We start from the raw sequence: 26,337 nt of genomic DNA, 5'->3' as shown, positions 1-26,337 counted from the left end.
AGAAACGCTGCAATACTCCGGCCTTTAGCTTTTAATCTGGTGGCATTTTAAGCAGTATCATATTTACAAATTGCAATCACCCTTCAAAATACCAAATGGGGTTAATGTCAAGAGAATCTAAATTATTATTTTTTCGGATGGAGTGCCCGCCACCTGCTTGTCACCTGTTATTGCTTTGCCCAGAATGTTCCACAGTATGGCACCTGTTATTAAATAAATGCAAGATTTTAGCAAAAATGTATGGCATTTAAAAATACAGTGGAGTATGTTTGAGAGAACAACTCAGCCTAAATGCAAAGTCTGTGTGTTAAACTTGTGTGAATGAAACAAAACACAACTCCAGATATGTTTTTGATGAAGAAACAGCATTATAACATAGATCAGAAAATAGTGTAATATGGGCAAAATTAAAAGCAATGTTTTCCATAAACTTGAATTTAACTGGGGGATTCCAAATGGAGAGTATCAGATATAGCGTAGGTTTCATGCCCAATATTTAGTCCTGTAAAAATCAAATTAATCAAATATTTTGCCCTACCACTGTGAAAATATTGTATTAAACTAAAAGTAAGTTTAAAATCCTCCTTGAGTTTGCCTGAACTTTCAAAAAAGACCAAGTTTCATCACACAATACAACGTGAAAGATCATCAAAGATTATCAGAGATAATAGAAAGAGAATTAGTCTTACCATCCACCACGTCCTGGCCGTCATGTCATAACAAAGCTGCCATTTGACCGACCTCTCCTTCATCTTCTCAGACATCTTCCTCCTCTGTCCAAAGTCTTCATAGATCTACAGAGTTTATTTACAGAGTCAGATGGGTTTCACTGGAAACACGCAGGGTATAGGCCAGTCAGGGGCACGTTGCATTATGGGGAATAAAAAAAAACTGCACCCACAACAGCTTGACCAGTGATTTGGACCTTATTGTGGTAATTACAGCATGCATGACCTGTAACTATCCGCCCCCCTCCCACAGAGACTGACCCCCTCTCTCCTCTGCCCCTTGGACCTCCCATTTATAATCTAATGTTAACATAGACCACCAGCTATGCCCTATTGTAATATTTGTATTTCACCAGCAGCATATTTAATAACAGATCACACTTATGCCCACTGGAAATGTAAAGTTTCAGTTTTACACAGGTTATTTTGAGTGCTATTTTAGTGAGTATTTCAAAATGTTCTCCCAAAATGTAATACTTTTTGTTTATTATTTTGAGATTATACAAAGAAAACAAAAAACAAAAAAAACTCCACGCCACACCCTTTTCTCCACAATCAATACATACACAAAACTACACAAAAAACACTGGGCAAACATCAAATGTCAAGTCCAGTACTGTTAATATGTTCAAAAAAGGTATCCAAATATACTGTTGTACTTACCAGAAAGCAATGTAATTCACAGCATAGAAATAGTGAATGAAACTGACAGGCAGTTGGCTTTACTTTTTGCTTGAATAATACACACTTGAATATTTAAAACTTGAAAATGAAAATGTTTGTTGTTTCTGTGTGAAGTTATCTGAATGGTCTTTTGAAAGGACCCTTTTTGCCCCTGCCACATTCCACTCCTCCGCACTCAGGCCTGACGATTCCAGCTGGATTTCCCCAACGGGTCTGTGGGTGGACCCAGCAACTGGAACTCAGCTTCAGTTTATGACTAAATACATGTTGCAGAGGACAAGGAGTTTGGGTCTATGCTTTTTATCTATACTTTTATTTAACCAGGATAGACACTGAAATCGAAATATCATTTTGACAGATGGAAACCATACAGAGAGAACAAGTAAGGAGATCAGAAAGGACCTTCTTGCTGTGAGGATCGTATTGTTCTGACGCTGTGCAAATAAGGCTCAGACTGAATGATGCTTTAAGTTGGAGATTGCACTGGTAGATACAGAAATGAACATCCGATAAAACTACCACAAAAACATGCATTCTCACAGTGAGCGGGCCCACCTCCCTAGAGATCTGACCCGTAACCTGGTAATGTGGCTGCTTGTTTCCTTGGAGATAGTTCAATTAAATGCCATACTGCAGAGGTGGGACCAAGTTGTTGTTTTGCAAGTCTCAAGTAAGTCTCAAGTCTTTGACAGCAAGTCCAAGACAAGTCTCAAGTCAAATACAGGCAAGTCCAAGTCAAGTCTCGAGTCAATGCTTTGAGCTTCAAGTCATTTCACGTCTTTAAACCAAAGCACCAAATAAAGTTTAGATTCTTGCAATTTATATGAATTTTAAACTAAACTGTAGTTAAAAAGTGATGTTATATTTATATGAGTATTTTTAGAGTATATAAGAGTTGTAGAAATTATTTTTTTTAGTTAATTTTTCCTTTATAAATTTAGATTCAAAAGATCTTAGTGTAAATCATTACAGTCAGAACAGAAAAAATTCAGATGTAAAAGTGCTTCTCAAGTCTTCTCAAGTCACAGGCCTGAAGTCCAAGTCAAGTCCCAAGTCAATGACCTTCAAGTCCAAGTCGAGACCCAAGTCTTAGTCCATTTTATCAAGTCAAGTCTCAAGTCCTGAAAATAGTGACTCAGGTCTGACTTGAGTACAAGTTACAACTTGCAAGTCCCCATCTCTGCCATACTGTAAAACATTCCAGGGAAAAAACAACAACACCGACATGCAGTCAAGCAGGTGGCGGACCCTCCGTATTGATAGAAGAGGACTTTGTTGAGGAAAATTTCATGCTAAATAATTAGAGTAAATAAATATTACTTTGTGAGAATAAGGACTTTTATATTTACATAATTCATTTGTTAACCAGGGAGCAAAGAGGCTGCAGATATTGACACAGGGTACAGTACAGTGTATATAAGGCCTTTCCCATGACATAATACTGGCACAGAAGGAGATAGAATTCATTTGGTCAAGTGCATGTTGAATGATGTTGTGAAATAAAGATAATGAAGATGTTTAACTGTTTGGGGAAAGCAGAGACCACTGAGGGCCAAGCTCTTCCCCACACACCAGCGCAGCCAGCTCCTTATTGATTTTGAGAGTAAAATCGATAAATATCATCGTCTTGATTGGATTAAGTGTTTCAAGTTCAACTTTTAATTGGATTTCCACTTTCTACAACGAGAGCTTATTTGAAAATCAATAGGGACCAATCAATAACTTCAGTATCTGGAAAGTTCACGGCATGAAGCCAGTGGCAGAACGGAGTGTCCAGAGAAAAGTGATTTATAATAATGGTTAAAGGGGTGAATTTTATATTGTTTGTCATAATAAAAGGCCATATTACTCTAAATAAACCAGTCTGTGTATGTAAGTAAAATAATTAAGTATATATTTTGAAATACATTTGTTCAAGTTAGATTTATTTATTTAATATTATGTTATTATGGTTTTTATAACTTTTTTTTTCTTCATAACACCAAATCTAGACTCAAATACAGCAGTTACTGAATTTTGCATTGACTCACTGTTATGTGACTTAACTATGGGACCTACACCACAGTTTGGGAAACTGTAGTCTAAATGAATGAGGTATAAATAAACTAATCTGAGTATGTTTTTAAAATGTCAGATAAAATAAAATTGCACATGTAAAACGCAATTTCTATTCATCTAGGTTTTTAAAAGCTAGTACATTTTTCAAGCATATATTGTGAAACATACTTATACATTTGATCAAGTTAGATGTTCAAAAATACTATGTTTATTGCAGTATGGAAAAAGGACACTTGTATTTTTAGACCCAAATGTAACAGTTATTGACTTTTGTACTGATTCTCTATTCTGTGGCATAACTATGGGACCTACACTACAGTTTGAAAAGCTTTGGGCTAGATGAACAAGGTATAAGTAACACACAAAAACATGTACAGTCAAGATTGCGTTGGAGAATTACACCAAGCCTTATGATCCAGTGTGATCCATATGGGCGTAAAATTGCACATTCAAAGCAATTACAAGCACTGGTAATAACTGCTACCTTTGTATTCTTAATCTTTTTTTCTAATCTGGACAAGATATCAAGCCAAGCCATGCCACACAACTCCTCTCCGAGACACAGATACACGAGTCTCTTGCTATAACTCTGAGCGCATTTATGTTTATTAGGCATGTGGCTAATTATTTCTTTTGTTCGGCCAGATGCCACTGACTGTAACAGTAGCAGGTGGCCTCTTATTTAATTAGCACAGCTCACCAGCCATCATTTGAGATTAAGCCTGTTTAACCCTGTCTGACCGCCGGTGTATGAAGTCGGATGAGTCCATTTTAAAAGCCACGAGGCACAGATGATTTTTAACACGATTTTTAACAATAGACTGCAATTGAGATCCGAATAGGGAAGTCTATTTGTATGGGTTTTGGTGTTTTGTACAGGCACTGACATGATCAACCCAGATTTAAATACATTTTATCCCATGGTATGCAGCTGCTCAGGAATAATTGAACTCGCAATCATAGTTTGAACTGTTGCAATAATCAGACTGCAATAGACACAATACATTTACCTACCTTAATAATTAACCTAACTCATCCCCACTGTGTTTAAAGTGCAAGACTTTGACTGGTATCCTCATAGACTGCTTTTGGTCTTATCCAAAAGTGCAACAATTCTGGCAAATAACTGGACAAAAAATTAAAAAAAAAGAAAACAGTTTGTAAATCTAAATAAGTATAATAGAAAATCGAACAGAATGTAGATTTTTTTGTGCTAGAAAATGTCTCCTAGTGAACTGGATCTCTTGATTATCTGATGTGTTATATTCATCATAAAGATGATGTAGGTAATGTATATGATTAGGACATTCACATTTCAAAGTAGGTGTATCTGTGTTAGTATTTTTGTCTAATATATGAATGGACCAATGTTTTGTTTTTATTGTCCTGTTTTTTGGGTTGTGCACTGTGAACTGAATTCCAAATGAAAAATTGTATATTTCTAAGCAGATATTATATTAAATGTGTAGACCTTTTCTAAACCACTGAAAAACACGACTTGATTTTTCACATATTTTTTCCTTAAAATTGTCAAAAATAACAACACGTTTCATACAAAAACTGCAGTTGAGTAGCAGAAGCATGGTGTGCAGTAAAATGAAGCAGAAGAAGTAATTTAGGTCTGTGAAAAAATGTAATAATACTTTTTTTTTTTTTACACAATTTAAACCATTGACAAGTTGGTAGACTGAATGAAGTATACAGTATTGTGTATTGTACTGCAGTGCTGGCTCTCATTTTCCAGGACCAGTCTCGAATGACCTAGCAGTAGCTTGGTACAAATGAGACTCTGGGTAAGGCTATCCCGACTAGACTAGGGGTTCGCCTGAGGACGCCTATGTGCAAACTACACCAGAACATGTAACCATTCTGTACAATGTCCAAAGATTATGTTCACGGATCATTCACACATTACACACGCCTCACTGAGACCTAAGAACATTCAGGACAATGAGCATTTGAGTTGAGACGAGAGACCAGGTCGCAGTGTGTTGATAGACTGGTATTGTTATGGTATTCAGAAAGTACATTAAGATATAGAATGTTCTGTATGGGACATTGAGTGTTATATTGTATATGTTTTATGAGTGTTGGCATATGAAAACTTGGGAACATGGGAACTCACACAATAGACTCTTTGTTCACTTAGTGACGAAAAGAACTAAACCACTCCTCTTGAATGTTCACTCTTAATTTAATCAAGCCTGTTATATTTCTCACACTGTTCAATTAGTACAAAAAAAAAGAATTAATTAATTATTTAATTAATCACAAATATTTCATAATCAATTTTATTATAATCTGGATACATTTTCAACGCTCAAAACACTTACACCATAAATTGTGAAATGATATACAGTACTTACTGTGTAGTCATTGTCTTAACCACAGAAGTGTCTAAAGCTGTAGCAGTATTTGAAGGACAAGAACAAACTAGATGAAACATAATTTACCCCCCTTACACGGTTTTAGGAATGCTAATGAAAACTTAACTTGTAAAGGAGTTATAACAATTTCATCAATTATGCAGAAGCTGATTATTTTAAAAATAGATTGGATATGCTATTCTGTGATTCAAGTAAAGACTAATGCTGTTAATTTACTATTAACAAAGCAAATATGGCTTATTGAATACAAATAAAATAAAAACGTAAAATATGTATAACATAAAAACAAAATAATTTCACAATTAACTTCCACATGGAATATCTCTCTCCATTAAAGTAAACAATATGAGATTTATAAAATCCCTAAAAACACATAAAACATAAATAATTTTAAAAAGTACCACACAAGCAGTAGTGTACTTAAACAGTGCATAAAACTCACATCACCAGCTGCACTTATTTTGATGAAACATGCATTGCTTGCCTGCATACTAACTATTGCAAGAGTTCCTATGGTCTTTGGCTTGTATATAGACCAAATGATGTGAAAAGTGGGATAAATAACTTATAACCTACAGGCACTTAAACTACTTAGTATAGATCCTCCGAGCAGCTGTTTACATGGACTTAAATATTAGTTTTGCAGCTGATATTCAAAGCCACACCTAACATCAGAAGTGTCTAAAACATTAACATAATCAGTGCAAACTCTACACAATAATATACTAAAGAGGTTTTTAACAATAGATCTGGAGATTTTCCTCCTGGGGCACTAAGTTCATTGGACTATAGAGTATGGAGTGTGATAAGATAACCACACATCAGTTATTCATTTGCATAAAAGCTGCTATAAACAAAATCAAGTGGGAGAACAATGTATTCTAAAATCTGTCACCAGTTTACCAGTTTTTTTTGGATGTTTTACTTGTCTGCAGTTGTCCATAACAGATTTTGGTCAATATGGACAACTGCAGACAAGTAAAACATCCAAACTAAGCTGCAGTTTTGGAGATGCTCTTATCACAAATATCACGATTTCCTCCTTGTCAGAACATGGCTTATTATCTTGTTCTTTTAACACATTGAAGACAAAATGTTTACAAAATCATCTATGACAAAAATTTTAAGTGTGTATTTTACCGTCAGCAGTCATAATATTGAGGCTGCCTAAGTACATGGTCACGCTTCATAAAACATGATACAAAAATCCAACAACAATGAAGGAAAACATTCAAAAATCAACCAGTGTAACTGCAACATTCCCCTCAGACAAAAAAAATCCCATATAAAAATAAATATTTAAAAACATAAGATTAAAACCAGCTCATGCAACAAAATTAAATATGATTAAATAAAACAAGGCACCAACATCTTACAGAAAACCCCATATACACTGCAGTCATTCTCATTCCGTGTCTGATTGAAGGTCAGTTAATAAAGTTTTTTTTTTATATATTTAACCTGAGTGAGGGCTTGTTTTCCAACGCAATCCAAGTCTTTCAAAGGTTGTCAAGTTTCACAGTGCGCAAAAACAAACATAAATTTTCCATTGGAGTTTCTTGATTCGGCAAAGCAGTCCTCAAAATCAGTCAGATATTTTGAAAAAAGCCAAGAAGCAACAAAAAACGCAAAGAGGTTTGATGTGTCATATCTTCTAATAAATCCGCAAAAGGGACATTGGATCCTGTTGGTGTAGTGTTCTTATAGCTCATACAATTTAAAGGGAATAAAATATCTCTGACCTAAACGTGGGAGCGGTAATGGTGTCCTGACTGGAGAGGCTGCCTCGCTCTGAGTGGAAGCAGCCACAGCAGTTTCCATCGAGTACCACAGACCTCAGCCAACGCCCTCTGCCACTTCTTCTTTGAATTTAACCTGCAAATAAATTATGAGATTTAAATTAAATACACAATCACATTTTTAGACAAACATTCTTTGTAACAATGGAAATGATTCAGTGCAGATATATTCAGTGCTTTTTGGATGCTACATTATTCACTCACTGTCTAAACTCAATTAGTTTCACTGCATCCTGTATGTAACTACAGCTGCCCTGGGCCTGACTAACTTTTTGTTAGAAAAAAACAAAAACAAAACAAACAAACAAAAAAAAAAAAACAGCATCTCCAACTATCACCCCAGATCACTCTTTCAGGCACTATAAGTGTGGTGCACCCAAATATGAGTCACCACATTTAGTAGCTGGTATTGTAGTTGTTATTATTTCCGCTAATAATCTCTAAGAAAATAATTATTTTGCATATGTTCCGTATGATCCTGTGTGGATATTGGAGAGTGACCTTTGACACTTGTTGCCCACCCCCAGTTGTTTATGGCGGACCAACTCCCTGACCCCCTTAGACACATCTGGGAAAGAAACACAAGTGTTGCTGTCATTCTATCCCTAAGACTCTCTCTTTATTCCACAGGTTTGTATTTGGTTAAAAATTGGCATAAATGAAAGCTTTAAGCTTCATGACACTTCCATGTTAAAAATTATAGTAGAATTTTAATGACTTGTATAGTTTTGGAGTTTGTTAAATCGCGGCATAGTGGGACCAGGCTGCGTGGAGCCATTGGTCTCTAGGGAGAACGCGGGGTGGTTGCTACGATTCGGCTGCTCGTGCTGTTCATCTTTATTTTAAAATAACAGTTGCATAGAGCATGTATGCTAAATGTATATTACTCCCATTGATTGTAAAAAGCCTCCTGATTTTATTGTTAAAGGACCTTATATACATTATTTGTTAAAGCCATGTTATAACTGTAAGTTGTATTGATGTTTCATTGAAATAAGAGACGCATCTGGGAAAGAAACACAAGTGTTGCCATCATTCTGTCCCCATTACTCTGTCTTTATTCTGCAGATGTATTCTTTTTGTTATCGTGGTCACTGCACTTGAGATTGGCAAAAACTGGGAAGATGTCTTGCCCAATGACACAACAACATACTCTACTTGAAGTATTCATCAGTTAGAAGTGAGCAATTTAATGCCAACATCCTTTTTAACTGTTAGGGACACACTAACATGCCGTGGACACTAGAAACAAGGTGAGTTAAAAGGTATACTGCCTAACTTTTCTTTTGCCACCTGCTTGTCTCCATGGAAATGGTATTGCTTTGCCTGGGGTGTTAAACAGTATAGCTTTAAACATTTATATAGCACTTATTTAATTACGGGTCTTTTAATTGAAGATATACTTTGAACCCATGCATTCTTACTGTTACTGGGGTCACCTCTTCACAGATCTGACCTCTAACTTGGCCTGGTGATGTCTCCATGTAGTAGAACATTCCAGCCCAAAACAATAACATCTCCATAGATACAAACAGGTGAGAGACTCTACTAGTAAAGTTGTGCAGTGCATCTTTAACTGCTTTGCTCAAATGTTAATAAATAAATATAAAGAAACTGTATGCATTGGTAGCAGTGACTTTCAATCCCAACAAAAGCAGTCACAACAGAATCGGAAATACTTACATGTCATTTGAGAACTGAGACATTTTCTCTATAGTTGTTGTATCCTGTTAAACAAGATGAATCAGTTCAGTTAGTAAGCAAGCCCACAATGTGCCAACACTAGTTCTGTCACTCTAGCATTGATTTATGAAATGGTACAGATTGCTATGTTATATTTCTAAAGACTTGCATACTGGTTCATTTTTGTGCATGTGAAGTAAAACTAGCTTGCTCTTTTGTTATAAATCTTGTTATCTCCCTTTTACTCACTGAAAGGATTCCTGTCATTTGAGTGTAGAACAAACTGGTCATGCCACCAAACATGACCACTCCCATGAGCGCTGAAACTCGCAGCAAAGCCAGTTCATGTCGTGTTGTAAATTTCTCCTATAGGATAAAACAATACATCTAACAAACCCTTTAAACAGTATAATTTCAGAGGTTTGGAGTGAAATATACCTGATCCAGTTGTGTCAGGGGTTGGAAGTAGTAGTACTGGCAGAAGTCCAGCACAAGAGTGAACAAGCTGAGAACCTGAGCATAAAAACAAAGCTGGAGGAAGAGCCAATGGTTGTCTTCTCCCACACAGTTATTAATCCTGGAAAGAAAGCATTTCAAATTCATAAACATATATATAATACATAATACTATAAAAATGTTATGATTATGCAGTGCCAATAAATAACACTTAAGCAATATCAAACTACATGTATATTTTTTTATTAAGTGTACAACTCTACTAACCAAGGACAGTGATGGTCCATTCTGCGAACACAGTGGCCACAGCGGCTGCAGTGATGCGACCTCTTTGGTCTCATTAAGTTACATTTATTGCACAGCTCCCAGTGTTCTCGCTCTGTGGCAAGAGACAGGAAAATCAGTACAAAACTCAAATGTATAAACTTGAAGCAAAATTGATTAAAGATACGGACATTTAGTGACTGTAATTGTAAATATAGAAAATGCATTACTGTAATTCTGGGAAAATGTTTTTTAAAATATCTCTAATTGTATTATTGTCCAGCTACGTAAGAATGAGTAAATTTTGTTATTATTTGTCTCTGTCTATCCTGTCCTGATGGTGCATTTTTGAATAATTTATAGTAAAAACAATTATATAAACACAAAAAACTAATTCTAGGAAAATTGCTATTACTCTCTTTATACCAGAATGAGGTATATGAGGGTCAACAGGAAGACGACCGGGGTCTGCTGTGGAAGCTCTGAACAGGGCCGCAAAGCACAATGCAGATGCGATGTAATAACCTGAAGAAACAGACTGAATTTAGGATTGGATGCATGATTTCACACAAGATAAAAACAAAACTGAAGAAATCATAATGGCCTTACAAACAACAATGGCCCAAGGTATGTGTCCTTCATTGTAGTGTGGAAGTAGAACAAGTTTAGGGACAAAAAATGAATTGTAGAGCCAGATGCCAAACACCACACTGATGCAGAGCCAGCCCATGGGGTCCACCACAAAATGTAGTCGTAGCTTCATGGCTGCTGTTGGGACTGAAAAAGATATAACAAATAAATTAGCGTGGTTAAGATCCACTGAGGAAATAAAAGTGCTATTTCTATTAGAACAACATAAAGCAAATGACAATGGCCCCATGAGAAAAAACTACCAGCCAATTCAGTATTCTCTGACAGTATTTTGAATATTGTAGTCTAAAAGCACTTGTCAAATGAACAGCAGTACGTGATTTCTTCTATACATAAACATAATTCGTGAAATGATACACTTCTATTTCATGATAATCTCCTCTCCATCATTCATTATAAGGACAGCTCAGGCTGGGCTTGGCTCTACTAGCCTGATCACGTTAGCAAACATTAGCGACCTAGATTTTGTAACCCCTATTCATATACGGCATAACTACGGCCTACAATTAACAGATTTAAGTTTAAATTAATTGTAAAATAAAAATAATACCTGTTTCTACCCCCTGTCCTCTCCAGCGCTCGCAGGACCACAGCTACTTCCTTGTGGGATGGACGGGACAAGTGGTTTGTTTTGTTAGCCATAATCTACACCTCGTTTCCGGTTTCTCCATAAAAAGAAAACGTTTGCTGACCAAAATTGTTTTATTTTTTTTCATATAACAAAAAACTTATATAACAAAAAACTCACACTTTCATTACTGTAGTAATGAAAGACTCGCTCGTTCATTGAGAATCAGCCAGCAGGTGCACGGACATGGACAAATGGATTGTAGATGTGTAAGTAAACTTCTTGGCTTTTTTTTTTTTTTTTTTTTTTTTTTTTTTTTTTATTGCAACCTAAATTAAGCAGCAATTAACATCACATTTTCAGCTGCCTTCTAATTGGAAGTGTTTGTGAACTTTATGTTACAGCTCGCCTTGAAGGAAGAAAAGAGATCCAGAGCACTTTTCAGATGTCTTGAATGTTAATATTAGCTGTTAGTTTGTTATGTGATTCCATTCATGTTTTAACAAATAATAATAATAATAATAATAATAATAATAATAATAATAATAATAATAATAATAATAATCACTGACTGTATGAGCCAACGATATGAAAATCTATATGTTGATGTATTCTTGTTGTTGACCACTAGAGGTCAGCATGTCCTCTCCTTTGACGTTTTCACTTCCCATGACGAGGCTTTGCTTCCGTTAGCATTAGCCGCCGGTTTTGTTGACGGCTGGTCAACGTTACTTGGCATATCGGACTGTTTTGTGTTTTGGGGGCAAAAATGGCATCGCAAAACTCCTATAAACTCCGGTGTTCAATCCCCGGTCATGAAATGGACGTCAGGGGTCTCGCTACCGCCTTTTTTCCCGAAGGAGCGTTTGTTTCTGTGTCCAGAGACCGCACCGGAAGAATCTGGGTCCCAAACTCAAGGTAGCTATCATTAGCAATGCTAAGAAGCTGTCATGGTTTTCTCTAGTTTATTCTATTTCTTAATCTTAATGGTCACATTTAGTGAGATTAAACATTTAAGTCTCTGATGTTACATATCAATCAGTGCTTGTATGTCTGTCTTAACTGCACAGATGTAGAGAATACCCAGTTGATGTGAAACTAGCTTTGTCATTCATTCACCTGAAACTTTGTTGTTGTGTTTTCTTCGTCCACCACAGTCCCAACAGAGGATTTACGGAGATGCACTGTATGTCAGGACACACCAATTTCGTCTCTTGTGTTTGCGTCATCGCCCCCAGTGACACATATCCTCGTGGACTTATTGCTACTGGCGGAAATGACAATAATATATGTGTTTTTACATTGGACAATCCACAGCCCCTGTATATCCTCAAAGGACACAAAAACACAGGTAAAAAGCTTTTAAAAAACTGACTCAAGGAGATGCATATTGAAGGTCCACTTTGTAACTTTTCCTTGGATATGAAATTGCTTTGCCTAAAATCTTCTGCAATAGTATAACATTACATACATACATTTATCTATATGGCGATAAGAAGATCACACCACAAGTTCAAGGTCAGATCTGTGGACTAGCTAATCTGTTCACATAATACATTTTTTAAAGTTTTTTATACCATACAGTGGAACATTCCAGGCAAAACAATAACACAACCATAACAACAAGCAAATGTGGTACCTCCCATTAGAAAAGTTACAGTGCACCTTACTTGGACTGAATAATCCCCTTTGGACTGTCTATTTCTCAGTTTGTACATTGTCATCTGGCAAATTTGGGACACTTTTAAGTGGCTCATGGGACACTACAGCCAAAGTTTGGCTAAATGAGAAATGCATGATGACACTGCAGGTATGTCTAAGCGTTGTTGCTGACAGTAGTGTTTCCAACACAGTTGACATGTAGCAGAATAAAATTAAAAGTGTAAACATGTTTGTTTTAGGGTCATTCTGCAGCGGTGTGGTGTGTCGTTATTTTGCCTGAACAAGGCCTTATGCTGTCAGGCTCAGCTGATAAGACCATAAAACTATGGAAAGCAGGTCGATGTGAGAAAACTTATACAGGTATGACAAAGACATTGAAATGTCAAGCAAGCAAAAGATGTTCATTTTGTCTTCTTATATACTTTAACTTCTTGGGTTCTTTTTAAAGACAATGCAGTAAAGTGTGTTTACCTTGTTGACATGTTTTCGGCTGCTAGCTGCAAGCCATCTTCTGAACTGTCGCCTACTTCCTGTAGGCGTGGTCAGCCTGATGGCCCTGGCAGGTCGCTCAGACTGACCACGCCTACAGGAAGTAACAACAGCTGATATACGACACGTCACCACCAACACCGGTGACAGTTCGGAAGATGGCTTGCAGCTAGCAGCCGAAACATGTCAACAAGGTAAACACACTTTACTGCATTGTCTTTAAAAAGAACCCAAGAAGTTAAAATTACATTGAAATGTCATTTTATCTATAACAACTTGTTTTCAAGCCACTCGCATGTTTTCTTTTAGGTCATGAGGACTGTGTACGAGGATTAGCAGTGCTCAACAACAATGAATTTTTTTCCTGTAGCAATGATGGGAGCATTAGAAGGTGGCTGGTAACCGGGGAATGTGTACATGTTTACTATGGACACACCAACTACATTTACAGCATTGCAATATTCCCTAATAGTGAAGGTATCTTTATGAAAAATGTACAAATTACCATATTATATATATAAGATGAAAAATTAAGATCCTAATTTACTTATTAACTTCCATGTAACAATTACATTTTTCTTTTGTACAGATTTTGTAAGCACTGGGGAGGACAGAACTTTAAGGATATGGAGGAAGGGAGACTGTGTACAGACTATCCGCTTGCCCTCTCAGTCTGTGTGGTGTTGCTGTATTTTGCCTAATGGTGATATTGCTATTGGTGCCAGGTAAACTTTTGTCTCCTTTGCAATTTGCATATCACTGCCTTGTTTGCAGACAGCTTTGTGTTATTTTAACATTGCTTTTGGAGTGTGTACATTTTTTATGAATATTGTTTTTGTTCTTCCAACCCACAGTGATGGTATTATCCGTGTGTTTACTGAGGCTCAGGACCGTGTTGCAAGTGCAGAGGACATCCAGGCTTTTGAAGATGAGCTTTCAAAGGCCACTATTGACCCAAAGACTGGAGACCTTGGAGATCTAAAACTAGAAGAGCTTCCTGGAAGAGAGCACCTTAATGAACCTGGTGAGAAGAATAGATATTTATAATAGTCAGATCAATGTATATTTATATTTACTGCATAAGACACATTGCACTCTGTTTTCTTTAGGTAATCGAGATGGACAAACAAGGTTGATTAAAGATGGGGACAAAGTTGAGGCATACCAGTGGAGCGTTAGTGATGATCGCTGGGTGAAAATTGGAGATGTGGTTGGTGGTTCAAACCAGCAAACCTCCAAGAGTGTCGTCTATGAAGGAAAGGTAAAACATAAGATACCCAATAATTATCCTTTTAAATGTATTTTTACCTATATTCAAACTAGGGCTGCTACCTGCTATCACAGTAGTTTATAGTAGTAGTGTTTTTCTGATTGGTTCTGTCATTGGAAATATTATAATGTACTGTAAAAGCATGTGATTTTGGCTGGCTAGGCAAACCAGTCACTGAACTACACTGTTCAGTGTAGCCAATTCAATTAAGAAAACGGATAAGGAGAAAGAAGAACATTCTGCATCCGTTACAAACCAATACTTTATATGGGTTGGTTCAATTATTAAGAATTTGAATCTTTTGCAGCTGAACTTGGCATAAAGAGAGTTTTATTCTTTTGTAGTCGCTTGGGCCAGCATAGTAAAGTGTAGTTATATGCCTGGATTTGGTTTCAACTAACTAAATGCAGGGACTGTCAACCAACCTTTTTCAGGATTTGTATGATTTATTTTTTCTACTTCATTTTCTGATGCTCTACTTGATTTGAAAAGTGGTAACAACATTTTGGATACTTTAAGACATATTTATGCATTTGTTTTAATCAATCTACCGTATACATAGAAATTATGTTTTTTTTTACCATTTCATAGCTGTATTTACAATGTTTATATCTATTGCTTTGAAATTCCAAATAATCTTGAGGGCTAGAACTACCTCATTAGCCTCACTGCTCTGGCTACTGTCACGTACTTTCTCCTCCCTCTTTAGAAGCTGCTGAATCCTTGTGCATATATACAGAAGGTTTTGCATGAAGTGACAGAGAACAAATGTTTCCAGCCAGTTTACAGTGTTTCCTTTCAGAGCGCGTGCAGAAGTCACAGTTGAGCAAACATTGATAACAGTCGGTTAATGAAAGGAGATTGCTCAAATGTTTTCCAGGACACATTAATGTGAGCCAAGATTCCCTGTGTGAAGAATTGGCAAAACAAGAGACAACATTGTACAGCTTCCAAAATGCATACATTGTAACTATTTCAAAAGCCCAGCAATGGAAAACAGAATTGGTAGTAGGAGTAACATTAGTTACTAGTTAATACTAGGTAGCCACAGGGTCTTAAAAGTCTTAAAAAAGGTCTTAAATTTCATGTTCCTAAATTAAGGCTTTAAAAAATCTTAAATTATGTTGTCCAAGTCTTATTCTTTTCACAAAGATCTTAAATTTCATTAGCCTATTTTTTTGTATACTCAACTGGACTACAGTGCAATGTTAAATGGAGGGGAAAAAAGACAACAACAATGTGAATAAATGTCTAATTTGGAGTATGTGCAAACAATACTTTGGTTTTTGGGGGCGCCGGGGGCAATGAGTAAACAATCAGTACAGTGGCGGAAGATGTTGGATGGATCATGGGGAAGTGTAGGTTTAATCCACAGTGGCTCTTAGATTCTAGATATAGTATATAGATATAGCTGGTTGGTTGTTATTAGAATTTAATCTGGTGTTTTTCGCGTGCATGATGGGTGCGATGTTGGTCTTAATTTTCATTTAAGCGGTCTGAAAATGGTCTTTAAAAAAGTCTTAAATTTGGGGTAGTCAAACCTGGGGATACCCTGTAATAGAATCCACTATTCATTCAACAATCATTTTTATTATTGTGTCGGTTTTTGAAAGAACACATGCAAAATTGACTTCATGTGCTTTTAACCATAGGTTATCCTCTTATCCAAAACATACATGAAGTTGCATTTTTTTGCTTCATTCACACTTGTTTCATTAATCCATTAATTGATTTTTTTTTTTCTGTGAGCATGGAATAATGCTCCATTCACTTTTTGCCCAGATTGTTGCACCACAAATAAAACTTTTGACTTCTATGTAGTTTTTATGGCCATAAACCATCACTGGTCTTAAGCTACAGTTAAAAAATGTGCTGAGCCAGACAGCCAAGGACAAAAAGGCTAGCGAAAAAGAAGAAAAAAAATCAATTGATCACAAAACACAAAGTCAGCACACACTGGTGATGCTGATGTGCCAATGTAGATAAACATGGGAACTTTGTGGTATCGTCATTTCAACACCATGCAAGATACAACTTTTGCCCCCTGGACTTTCACTGAACAATCACTGTGCCAGATTTCATGTTCTTTAATGAAACCCTGTAGGGGCTTGGGCCAAAGACAAAAAACTCCCTGAAAACATAGTGTTTAATTGGATAGATAAAGTAAATTAAAAAGGAAACTACAAATAAGAATGACTTAAAAAAAATGGGAATGTTTAAGGAAGTTTCCAGGAGCTACTGTAACCTCCTGCCACACTCTCGGCTCTCTCAGAATAATTTCCATATAATTTCCCTTGTGGATCAATAGTTTAAGTTTTAAGGATGTGTTCAAAATGTGCTCTAATTGTGAACAAAATCTGGAATTTAAAACATAAATTATAAACCCAAAAAAGATATTTCAACAAGAACTCATATGTATTAAAATATATCATTTTCAGGAATACGATTATGTCTTCACCATTGATGTGAATGAAGGAGGCCCATCCATGAAACTGCCTTACAACGTCTCAGATGACCCATGGCTCACAGCACACAACTTTTTGCAGAGGAATGACCTAAGTCCAATGTTTCTGGACCAAGTTGCCAACTTTATTATAGAGAACACTAAAGGGCATGTGGTGGGACCAGCCCAGCCAGAGGGAGGTGACCCTTTCACTGGTAATACAATATTTACTACTTTAGTGCATGTTTATAAGCAAGTAATAAAGTAGATATATTATTTATGTTAGGGGTTTTAACTTCAATGAAATATGGTTAATTATTCATCCAAGTTATATAAAGTGCTGTTTTGTATTTCATAGGAGGTAATCGGTATGTCCCTGGATCTTCAAGTAACAACACAGGCTTTGGGGCTGATCCTTTTACAGGTGCTTATTAATCTGGTATGACTGCTTTGTTGTTGCAATCCCAACAGAATGGAAGATGAAACAAAAATTACTATTCCCTTTAGGTGCTGGTCGCTACATCCCGGGGGCAGACTCTGGTAGAAACTCCAGTGCTCCAGTGGGTGTGGCTGATCCATTTACAGGTGAATCATCAGCTAAAAGTAAAGTAGCTTATATGTGTTATTGCATAAAATAACTTTATTTACACATTTATCAGGAGGAGGTGCCTACTCATCTGCTGCACTTAGACATACTACTTCAAATATCTACTTCCCCAAAACAGAGGGAGTGAGTTTTGAGCAGGCTAATAGCTCGCAGATCATTGGTGAGTTCTGTATTCTGTCTTATAAATCAAGTCAATTTTGCCTATGTGATGTTTAACATTACTTCAATTGTAAAACTTGAATTTAAAATGTATTTATTTGTTGTAGCCAAATTAAAGGAGCTAAATGCTGGAGCTCCCCAAGAGCATAAACTAACAGAAGATTTTTTGGAAAGTATTGAACGGTTGCTGGTTTCTGTGTGTGCCTCAAACTCTGAGCCTGCCCCAACAATGCAAGAGATCACCCTGCTCTGGAAGGCAACTCACTGGCCAGAAGGTCTAAAGATCTGATTAAAGTACATGTTTTTATTTATTTTTTACCAATTTGACATTTGTTACTTATAGATCTTTTCCTTTTTTCCTTTAGAAATTGTGTTTCCAGTTTTGGATATATTGAGGCTGGCCGTGCGACACCCACAGGTGAATGAAACCCTTTGCGGAGAGGCAGAAGGAGTACAGCTATGCAACCATATCCTCAACCTGATGAGGCCAGAGGGGCGGCCAGCCAATCAGATGCTTGCCCTGCGTACTCTGTGTAACTGCTTTAGCGGCAGGCACGGCAGATCTCTACTCATGTCCCAGCGTGAAACAGTGCTGTCACGAGCTGCCGATTTGGCCTCAGTCAGTAACAAAAACATCCACATCGCATTGGCCACTTTGGTGCTGAACTACGCCAGCTGTTTCCATAGCCAACCCGATCTAGAAGCCAAGGCCCAGTGTCTGTCCGTGGCCAGTCGAGCTCTTGAAACAGTACAGGACAAGGAGGCAGTCTTCAGGCTGCTGGTTGCCTTGGGAACCACAGTAGCTTCAGACCAAACCGCCAGGGATTTGGCAAAGTCTCTGGGTGTCAACTCACAGATCTCCAAATACGCCACAGCGTCTGACCCTTCCAAAGTGGCTGAGTGTTGTCAGCTGGTTTTAAAAGAACTTCAGTAATGTGTGAATGAATAGATCACAAATGCACTTCTTTCTTAATAAAATTTGAGCTGAAAGAATTGAGTGACATGTATAATCGACAATAAAAAATGAATGGAATACATTTGAGTGGCCATTTTTAATGCTTTTGGAGGTTCTTTGAAATCAACCATATACATTAATCCTTATAATATTGTTGACAATGTTGCTACAGTTTTGTCAGTCGGATTTTTTGCAAATAAAATAGGAATACAGTTAAAAAAAGATAAGGAACTAAGATTAATTCGATTTTTAAATCGATTTTCAAGTGTTGCAGTGTTTTGTTTCAGTATCGTGTGCGAAAAGCATGGATTTTTTTTTTTTTTTCAGTATATTCAAATACATACAGTCACATATATAACACATAAAGTACGGGAGTGGTGTGCAGTAGTTACAAGAGAGCAGAGCAAGAATCTATTCAAATAACCCAGAAATGCAAGCGAAAGACAAGTAACTCACCGGAAGTATTATGTCATAACATCCGGGTTTATTTGGAATATTGGCGGTCTGGTGGTGAATTCGCTGTTGTTTCTTCCACTCATCTTATTTCTCTAACTTATCTTTATATTTATGCTTATGTATTTTATCCGGGTTCACAAAATGGCGTTTACGGTGTTGACTTAGTTTTGTTTAATCTAAACCCAAAAGAGTGGCGACGATCGTAAAGCTGTGTCTAAAGTTAGTAGCAAAGTTTAGAGCTAACAGGCTAACTAGTGGTAAATGTCGCAGTGATTTCAGTCAGCTGAGCTCGACTGCACTTTTTTGCACTGGAAATCGCTACTTATAAAACATTTTACAATGGAGAATACAGTAGCGATGCAGAAAATAAATGGCAAATATTTGTGGTTTGCGATGCTCGGTTTGGGATTTAATCCGGAGACTGAAATAGCCTCTTTAGCCACAAAGACCAGCGCAAAACACATCAACTTGGGCCCGTAAGTATTTCTGACCTAAAGCAGTATAATTTATTTCACTGTCATTATTATGTAGTCTGTAATGTATGTTTTTGGCTTCCCCAGGACGATGTTTGACAAACCAAATAAGGATGCGTTTTATATTGTAATACGTTTTCTATTGGAAAGGCTTAACCCAGCACGACTTAATGAATTATACAGGTGAGGTTTTATAATAAATGCCTAAAAACGTATTTCCTTAAAAGTGATTTAATGCAAACCTGTATATTTTCATTAGGCACTGTTGGCCTGTCCTGAACCACAAAGCAGATGCGGAGTTTAGAAAAGTTACCTGTACTTGGCTAAGAGAAATAATGGTAAGATTTAATTACACAAAGATGCATATTTCATGTCACACACACACACTGTTCATTATTTTCTATTCTATTCTATCTATCTATCTATCTAATCTAGGATGAGAAGGCCAGTGCAGGCTTCAAGGTCCAAGCATCCTTGTTTCTCTCTCCTGGAGGCCCCAAATTTCTGACTTTGATGCTTCACTTGGCCAATCATGTGATGGTGCAAGAAATGAAGACTTTCAGCACAGGCATAACATTATCATCTTAGAAGAAATGGAAAAGATCTATGGCAAAATGTAACTTCATAATTATCTATCATTTTACAGATGGCACCTGGGTTCCTGAGGCTGCAGCTTTTCCTGCGTCCTCTGTCGATATGGCAGTGAAGAGACTGAAACTGATCCAAGCCAGGTTTTTGAAAACAGCTGTAGATCAGGATCGCTTCCTCCAGGAGTACCAGAAAAGAGCCCAGTAAGTGTTCTTCTTGTTTCAAAGACTGTATAGATTTATTGTCAGATCTAGTTTATTTCCATAGCATGTTTTACAAACAAAGCTGTTTCTAAAATGCTGCACTGAGGGTATAAATTATGGGGGACTGGAGATGACCACTACTAAAAGAACAAACAGTTGGTGTTGTCACATGTATACACATGACAACATGATTGCTAGCATTTAAAACTAAAAGGTCATGACATCCATGGGTTAAATTCTGTGCCATCTGAAGCCTTTTATATGGAGTATGCATGTTTCCTTTGGGCACTCTGGATTTCCCTTCCCCAAAATGTGTTTCCCTGCCCTGTAGTTGCTGCTCTCGACACAGGTTACCCAAAGCACTGATAAAGTCCTGCTGTCATACAAAAAGTGAACTTAAGCAGTGCATTTTATTTATTTATTTATTTATTTATTTATATGAATATTCTATTGGCAATATATGGTGTACTTATATTGAATGTTTGTCCTGACTTCATTTCCAAGATTGTCTTTTTTTTTTTTTTCCTTGTGCTACAGATGACCATAAAGTTGATAAAGTTGAGGACTGATAAATTCATTTTTACAAAATAGATTGTGTGTGCATGTGTGTGTGCGTGCGTGTAAAATCAGTGTAACTAAATTCACCTGTGTAGATGTCTGGTACTTATTGACCTTTGTTGGTCTTTGTTCTGTGGCAGAGCCCTGGTTAAGTCTGTGAGGGAGATTCAGGCTGAAGGTGCAAAGTATGATGAGTTGCTTAAGTATGTAATCCTTTATCTACATGAATTTTGAATTGATCTAGTATTTGCAGATTTTGGTAATTGTCAGTTAAATGTTTGTGTAGGCGATACAGTGATGACACTGTGCAAGATCAAGCTTCTCTTGTTGAAAAGGCCAGAAAGGTAAGCTCATTTTATGATCTGACACCTACCAAAAACCTAAACACTAATGTTTTTGGTTTTAGGTGCGTGCCTTGTGGTCAACCATTGAAGGAATTGTTTCATCAACCCAAGAGGAGCAGCATGCAGTTCAGTGCGTCTTAAAGGGAGATGTAGATCAATACGCACTTGATGGAACTGAAAAGGCTCTCAAAATCTCCCCCAGTCTGTTGGAAAGGATGCAGCACCTTCCTCAAGAGGTAATTTTTTTGTGTACTTTTAACTAAAATGGTAATCACCCTTGCCTTAGTCTACAGATTTAGTAAATGTTTCCACTTACATTTGTTTGTCAGTTGAATTCTGGGAATGTCTATGAAGCTGGGCAGCTGAACCTCCTGAGTGTGCTTGAGCTGACAAACCATGCCCTACAACTTTTGAAGGAAGAAAAGGCTCGAGTTTCCCATTGCCCTCAAGCTTTCCTTGTACCAGAGCAACTGCAAGACAAATGTCAGCAAATGAGCCGCGTTCTGCAGGACCTCCACCTCATTAGGTAAAATGCATCCATATCAACAAATACTCATACGGTTAAGACTTGGATATGAATGGTTTTGTGATCTGTAGGCAAAAAATCTCAAAAGAAGAGCTCCCTGAGGTCAAGGGAGCCATAAGAGAGTTGGAGCAGGAGTGGGATAGAAAGTGGAGTGATGTTCTTCAAACCACACCATTAACAACTTTTCTGAATGAAGATCCTGTGAGTTTTTGTTTTCTGTCTTGTGTTACTACATTTATCTACAACTTCCTGTTCTGAAATTAGTGTTTTTGTTTAGGCTCTTGGCTTTCTGTCACCAATGGCTCCACTGTCTTTCAAACCTGCCCCAGAAGCAAGTTATAAAAGTAGCATATTCACCCAGTACCCTGCAAAACTTCATTCATCTTTGGCAGAGAAACCACTGGAGAAGCAAACAAAAGAACCAGTAACTAAAAGGTAAATGTTACCAAATTGGTGATTGTTAAAACTTATGTGGCCATGGGAGGTAGATACTTGGACAGTCCAAAGTGGTGCTCTGTCCGTCACTACTCCTCCCTATAGCATACATGCTCTCTGATGACCGGGGCGAATTAAGGGAAATCGTCACGGACAGATACGGGGCAGACATCTAAAATTTGAAGATGGATTAAATGAATGGCTTCATTTCTCTAATGATTAATCCTTTTTCTTTTTTTTAAAGTAATGTATGTTTGGACTTTGAAACTAACGTGCCTGTGGTATCGGCTGAAGCCTCGTCTCGAGCAAATACTTCTCTAGACTGGCTGTTTGATGGTGCCTCACCGGTCAACACTGAACCAGTTCCAGTGCCTAAAGTTGGTGCTTTACAGATTCATTCGTAATAAATTTAAAAACTAAATTTACAAAAAGAATCCTTGTGTTTTTTAGGTTATTGTGAAATCCAGTGCTCCTTTAACCCTCTCCAAGGTTACACCACTAAGATCCAGGACTGAAATAATAGAATTGGAGTGTGATAATCTAGCTGATCAGGTAAGCTGTGCAAGCCATGTGTGTATTTGTGTCTCTTGGTCAGACTTGCTTATGTGATTGGGTTTTGTCAGTTTGCAGATGCAATAGCTACAAGCAGTGCTACTCCAGGGCATGCCAAAGGTCTGGACTTGGAAGATCTTCTCAATACAATTCAAGGAGATCCATTTTCAACCAGAAAACAGCTGCCCCGTACACCTGAGAGCTTGAGTAAGTTGCAAGTAAAACAGTTATCACAAAATTTTGCAATCAGTGTTACATATTTGATTTAATTTTTCTCAAGTCATGGACGTGAAGAGTTCCTGGCGAAAGGCAGTTGAAGAGGATAAAGCTGAGAGGCTGCGCTCAACCAAGCTCAGTGACAGCATAATGGGTCTACTCACTCCTGTTGGCGAAGCTTCATATAGTTTTCAGAGCCCGTTTGCTCCTGCCCCGACTAAACCAAAAGTGATGCCCCCTGTTGTTGAAGACACGCCCTCTGTAAGCCAGCAGGGGGCCTTGATGAAATCCAATTTGGGATGGGAAACCTTCACCAGTGAGATGATGGACAGTCCTAGTGGTACAGGCAGCAGTGCAGTCCAGTTTAGTCTTGACCATGAAACTCTGCCTGAAATGCCAAGTTGTGACAGTTTACTGAGCCTTGATGATGTGGACGTGAAGAGCGAGGAGGAAGTGTCACCCCATTTACAGACGGAACTAAAACGGGAAACTCTGCAGCAAGAATGCACCGAGAACTTGTTTGGTCAAATAAATACTGCTGAGCAGCAATTGGGATTGGGCAATAAACCCAGTAAAGTCAGATAAAACTGATAAAACGTTTTCCTTGGATTTTGACACACTAGGCACCCCATCCACACCCAATCAAGAATACAGCCTCCCTAAACTCATCACATTCTCACCAATAGATGACATGAAGTGCTAGTTCACCTTTCTACTATATAAATTAATTTGCTGTACATAACTATAAACCCAACTTGGTGTTTTCACTCTAAAGACACAATGAATATTCTGCAATTCCAATTGTACATATAACTAACTAACTTGTACATATATTTGGTTGTGTAGAAAGTCTTAATGTCTGAATCTTTCTGAACGTTTTAATAAAGATATTATGTCTTGTTACAAATATCTTCTGGTAACTACGATGTAATTAAAAAAAAAAAAAGAACACCTGCATTTGAAATATTGTATTTGCACTAACCAGGCAATAGGGGGCGCCATAGACTGACTTACTGTGGATTGTACTGATGAGTATTGTAAATGCGTAGAGAACAGGAAATGGAAACAAATACTGAATAAAGTTTTTTTAGATGGCCGAAATGTTGTTAATCGTTTATGTGAATCACTGTTGCCATGATCTTGTGACTTAATGTAACTAGCCAATCCACCACTGTTAGACATTGCATTGTGTGTATTGTTATATTATGTAATTCGTCTTTCAAACTGTCTGCTTTTTGACGGTAGGGTCCAAATAAACTTGGATTTGCACTGAAATCTGCAGCAATATGACCGCTTTACTTTTAATCCTACCCGGAAGCTGTGCCCTGCGCGCTTCACATGGTCCACTTGACGCCAGTGGCTGCAGCTTGGAGAGTGTTTGTTTCTGGGCGGTTCCAGCCTGAGAGAGAGACGTTTAGGAAGGACCGCTCACTCACCAACAAAACTATCAAACCCAGACACAAACATGGCGCCTGCCTCTAGCGACAACTTTAGATGAAAGTGTGGCCTCCAAAGTTTCACCGGACTATCTTTTTAGCGGTTCTTGCGTGCTTTCTTGGTTTAGCTCACTGCTGATTACTCAAACAACGCACGGGATATTACAAGCCGGTTAAAGCAGCAAGTTGCCTTCATGTCAACATTGTCTTTGGTTGCAGAGTGAACAGCTGGTAAGTATGTTTTAAATTACAGGCAAAGTCGCATTTACGGCTATTACGCACATTACGCATTGCTGGAGAACTCTTAGAAACGCTACTGTAGCCTTGTGGGGGTACTAGGAAATTGGCTTAGGCATTGTTTTCGCTGCTGCGTGCTTGTGCCACACTTTCATCGTGCGTTATCCAACCGCGGAAATGGATAGATAGACAGCCACGTATCAAATGCACTGGCTCCGCGTACAAGAGGGGACCATCTCTTTTGTTGTATCCGTACGTAGTTATTGTCTGCGTTTCCTGCATGAAAGTTGACCTAGTTAGGGAGTCGGATGCAACAGTTGGGAATATAACACCCCCCTCTTTACTCTTGTGCTCTCTTCTTCATGGGCCCTCCTTTGACGCCAGATAATCAGCCTTCTTGCGCGCTCCGACTGGGAAACCTGTAGATGCCTTGCAGGTGTCCGCGTTTTGAGATCTTGCTTGCAGCTTGAAATTTACCAAGGAAAAAACACTTCAACATTCCCAGTTTAGTCATATTTTAGGCAGTTGTGGACTCGTTGTTAAACATTCAGTCTACAATGCATTGGCAACTGAACCACAAGTTAATCTTCTTCTTATTGCAATGGTAGAATGCAAGAATTATGACATAGATATAACATTATATAACATAACATGTCAGCATATATTGCATTAAAAGCTGACCGGTTTCATATGCGAAAATTGTTATGCAAACTTGAGTTGCAGTTCCAGAGAAAATGTCCAGCTTCCAAGTTAATTATGTCTAAAACAAGTAACCCACATTGGCCAATTATTAGCTGTAACTGGTAACTGTATGGTTAACATGGAAAAAAGGAATAGGGAAGTACAACCTGCACCAAACTTCCTCTTTGGTATCTGCATCATAGCTGTCAAAACTACTATTGGATTGTGGAGCTGTGCATATGTGGGCTCAGTAGAGATGCCATTCATGTCATAGCAGAGGTACTTGTTTCATAGTAACGCCTCAGCACTTGACTGTTGGCCTGTGAGTTGAACTGAACCCTGAGGGCGCCATTCCTTGCTCTGGCTTCCCATCGCTGGCTTGACTTTCCAGGGCAATGGCACAAGTCCCAGCAAGAGTCAGGCTTTCCTCTTGTGCAGGGCGATGCAAAAGCCATTCATATTTTTTTCAGATGGTGTAACCTACATAGCATTCTGCAGAAGTTACTGGGGCACTGTTACGTGTAATAAATGAATGCCAGGTTAGTGAAAGTCAAATGTGTTCAGGGCGATTAGGCCTGTCACGATAACAAATTTTGAAGTGCGATATATTGCTGAAGAAAATATAGCCGATAAAAAATATTGAAACTAATTTATGAAACTGATACAATAGCCCAAAAAAATATTCTAAATGTAAAATATGGTTAAAAACACCATACTGCTATAAATAAACAGCAGAAGTACAAGTTATTTAACATTATGAAGCTCAACT

General features: G+C 37.7%; 4 protein-coding genes and 1 non-coding gene across 7 annotated transcripts in view; 3 read left to right on the top strand and 2 right to left on the bottom strand.

Moving 5' to 3' along the window:
- LOC110159339 (nuclear factor 1 B-type) overlaps positions 1–12,408 on the bottom strand; it is a 111,350-nt gene extending 98,942 nt beyond the window's left edge. The window contains exons 1-2 of the mRNA XM_055156674.1: positions 12,398–12,408; positions 690–794 (exon numbers count right to left, since the gene is read on the bottom strand). Of these exons, the coding sequence (XP_055012649.1) occupies positions 690–764 (75 nt within the window). The 5' untranslated portion in view covers positions 765–794; positions 12,398–12,408. The remainder of the gene's footprint in view (positions 1–689; positions 795–12,397) is intronic.
- zdhhc21 (zinc finger DHHC-type palmitoyltransferase 21) lies at positions 6,891–12,533 on the bottom strand. 3 transcript variants are annotated; one of them, XM_020923906.2, is made up of 9 exons: positions 12,398–12,493; positions 11,261–11,310; positions 10,669–10,836; positions 10,486–10,584; positions 10,063–10,174; positions 9,778–9,916; positions 9,589–9,705; positions 9,340–9,383; positions 6,891–7,732 (listed from the first exon to the last, which is right to left on the bottom strand). In XM_020923906.2, exons 3-9 carry the CDS (start codon positions 10,820–10,822, stop codon positions 7,600–7,602), a joined length of 798 nt encoding a protein of 265 aa, XP_020779565.1. In that variant the 5' UTR covers positions 10,823–10,836; positions 11,261–11,310; positions 12,398–12,493; the 3' UTR covers positions 6,891–7,599. The 3 variants fall into 3 exon arrangements, with proteins under 3 accessions (XP_020779565.1, XP_055012656.1, XP_055012657.1); XM_055156681.1 differs by lacking the exon at positions 11,261–11,310 and having other exon boundaries at positions 12,398–12,533; XM_055156682.1 differs by lacking the exons at positions 11,261–11,310; positions 12,398–12,493 and having other exon boundaries at positions 10,486–10,597.
- Positions 11,947–18,945, top strand: plaa (phospholipase A2-activating protein). Its single transcript, XM_020923860.2, has 14 exons — positions 11,947–12,196; positions 12,436–12,629; positions 12,988–13,088; positions 13,180–13,300; positions 13,739–13,906; positions 14,019–14,154; positions 14,284–14,453; positions 14,539–14,690; positions 17,138–17,357; positions 17,501–17,566; positions 17,650–17,727; positions 17,802–17,909; positions 18,016–18,183; positions 18,274–18,945. The coding sequence occupies exons 1-14, from the start codon at positions 12,048–12,050 to the stop codon at positions 18,840–18,842; spliced, it is 2,400 nt and encodes a 799-aa protein (XP_020779519.1). The 5' UTR covers positions 11,947–12,047; the 3' UTR covers positions 18,843–18,945.
- A 352-nt stretch (positions 18,946–19,297) lies between these two features.
- On the top strand, positions 19,298–24,489 carry haus6 (HAUS augmin-like complex, subunit 6). Its single transcript, XM_055156827.1, has 16 exons — positions 19,298–19,795; positions 19,880–19,975; positions 20,052–20,130; positions 20,228–20,360; positions 20,439–20,583; positions 21,282–21,344; positions 21,428–21,485; positions 21,548–21,721; positions 21,815–22,011; positions 22,083–22,212; positions 22,289–22,446; positions 22,691–22,823; positions 22,897–22,998; positions 23,070–23,205; positions 23,279–23,742; positions 23,774–24,489. The coding sequence occupies exons 1-16, from the start codon at positions 19,659–19,661 to the stop codon at positions 23,915–23,917; spliced, it is 2,349 nt and encodes a 782-aa protein (XP_055012802.1). The 5' UTR covers positions 19,298–19,658; the 3' UTR covers positions 23,918–24,489.
- Positions 22,490–22,620, top strand: LOC129409951 (small Cajal body-specific RNA 8). Its single transcript, XR_008632664.1, has one exon. It is a non-coding gene; the product is annotated as a small Cajal body-specific RNA 8 (non-coding RNA).
- Positions 24,490–26,337: the final 1,848 nt, after the last annotated feature.

This window comes from Boleophthalmus pectinirostris, unplaced genomic scaffold (genome assembly GCF_026225935.1).
Source record: "Boleophthalmus pectinirostris isolate CB_2022bp ecotype Guang Dong unplaced genomic scaffold, ASM2622593v1 HiC_scaffold_20, whole genome shotgun sequence".
Taxonomy (NCBI): Eukaryota; Metazoa; Chordata; class Actinopteri; order Gobiiformes; family Gobiidae; genus Boleophthalmus; species Boleophthalmus pectinirostris.
The sequence above is the reverse complement of the archived record's forward strand: the minus strand, read 5'-3'. Positions and strand labels throughout refer to the sequence as shown.

What these genes read in the sequence shown, in the direction of transcription:
- plaa (XM_020923860.2), top strand. Translation starts at nt 12,048, where the DNA reads ATGGCATCGCAAAACTCCTATAAACTCCGGTGTTCAATCCCCGGTCAT. An exon ending in ATGTGAGAAAACTTATACAG is followed by an intron (nt 13,301 to 13,738) that starts GTATGACAAAGA and finishes GTTTTCTTTTAG; the next exon opens with GTCATGAGGACTGTGTACGA. An exon ending in GTGTCGTCTATGAAGGAAAG is followed by an intron (nt 14,691 to 17,137) that starts GTAAAACATAAG and finishes TATCATTTTCAG; the next exon opens with GAATACGATTATGTCTTCAC.
- haus6 (XM_055156827.1), top strand. Translation starts at nt 19,659, where the DNA reads ATGGAGAATACAGTAGCGATGCAGAAAATAAATGGCAAATATTTGTGG. An exon ending in CAGGACCTCCACCTCATTAG is followed by an intron (nt 22,012 to 22,082) that starts GTAAAATGCATC and finishes TGTGATCTGTAG; the next exon opens with GCAAAAAATCTCAAAAGAAG. An exon ending in AACCAGTTCCAGTGCCTAAA is followed by an intron (nt 22,824 to 22,896) that starts GTTGGTGCTTTA and finishes TGTGTTTTTTAG; the next exon opens with GTTATTGTGAAATCCAGTGC.
- zdhhc21 (XM_055156681.1), bottom strand. Translation starts at nt 10,822, where the DNA reads ATGAAGCTACGACTACATTTTGTGGTGGACCCCATGGGCTGGCTCTGC. An exon ending in CCCTGACACAACTGGATCAG is followed by an intron (nt 9,706 to 9,777) that starts GTATATTTCACT and finishes TTTATCCTATAG; the next exon opens with GAGAAATTTACAACACGACA. An exon ending in AAATGACAGGAATCCTTTCA is followed by an intron (nt 9,384 to 9,588) that starts GTGAGTAAAAGG and finishes CTTGTTTAACAG; the next exon opens with GATACAACAACTATAGAGAA.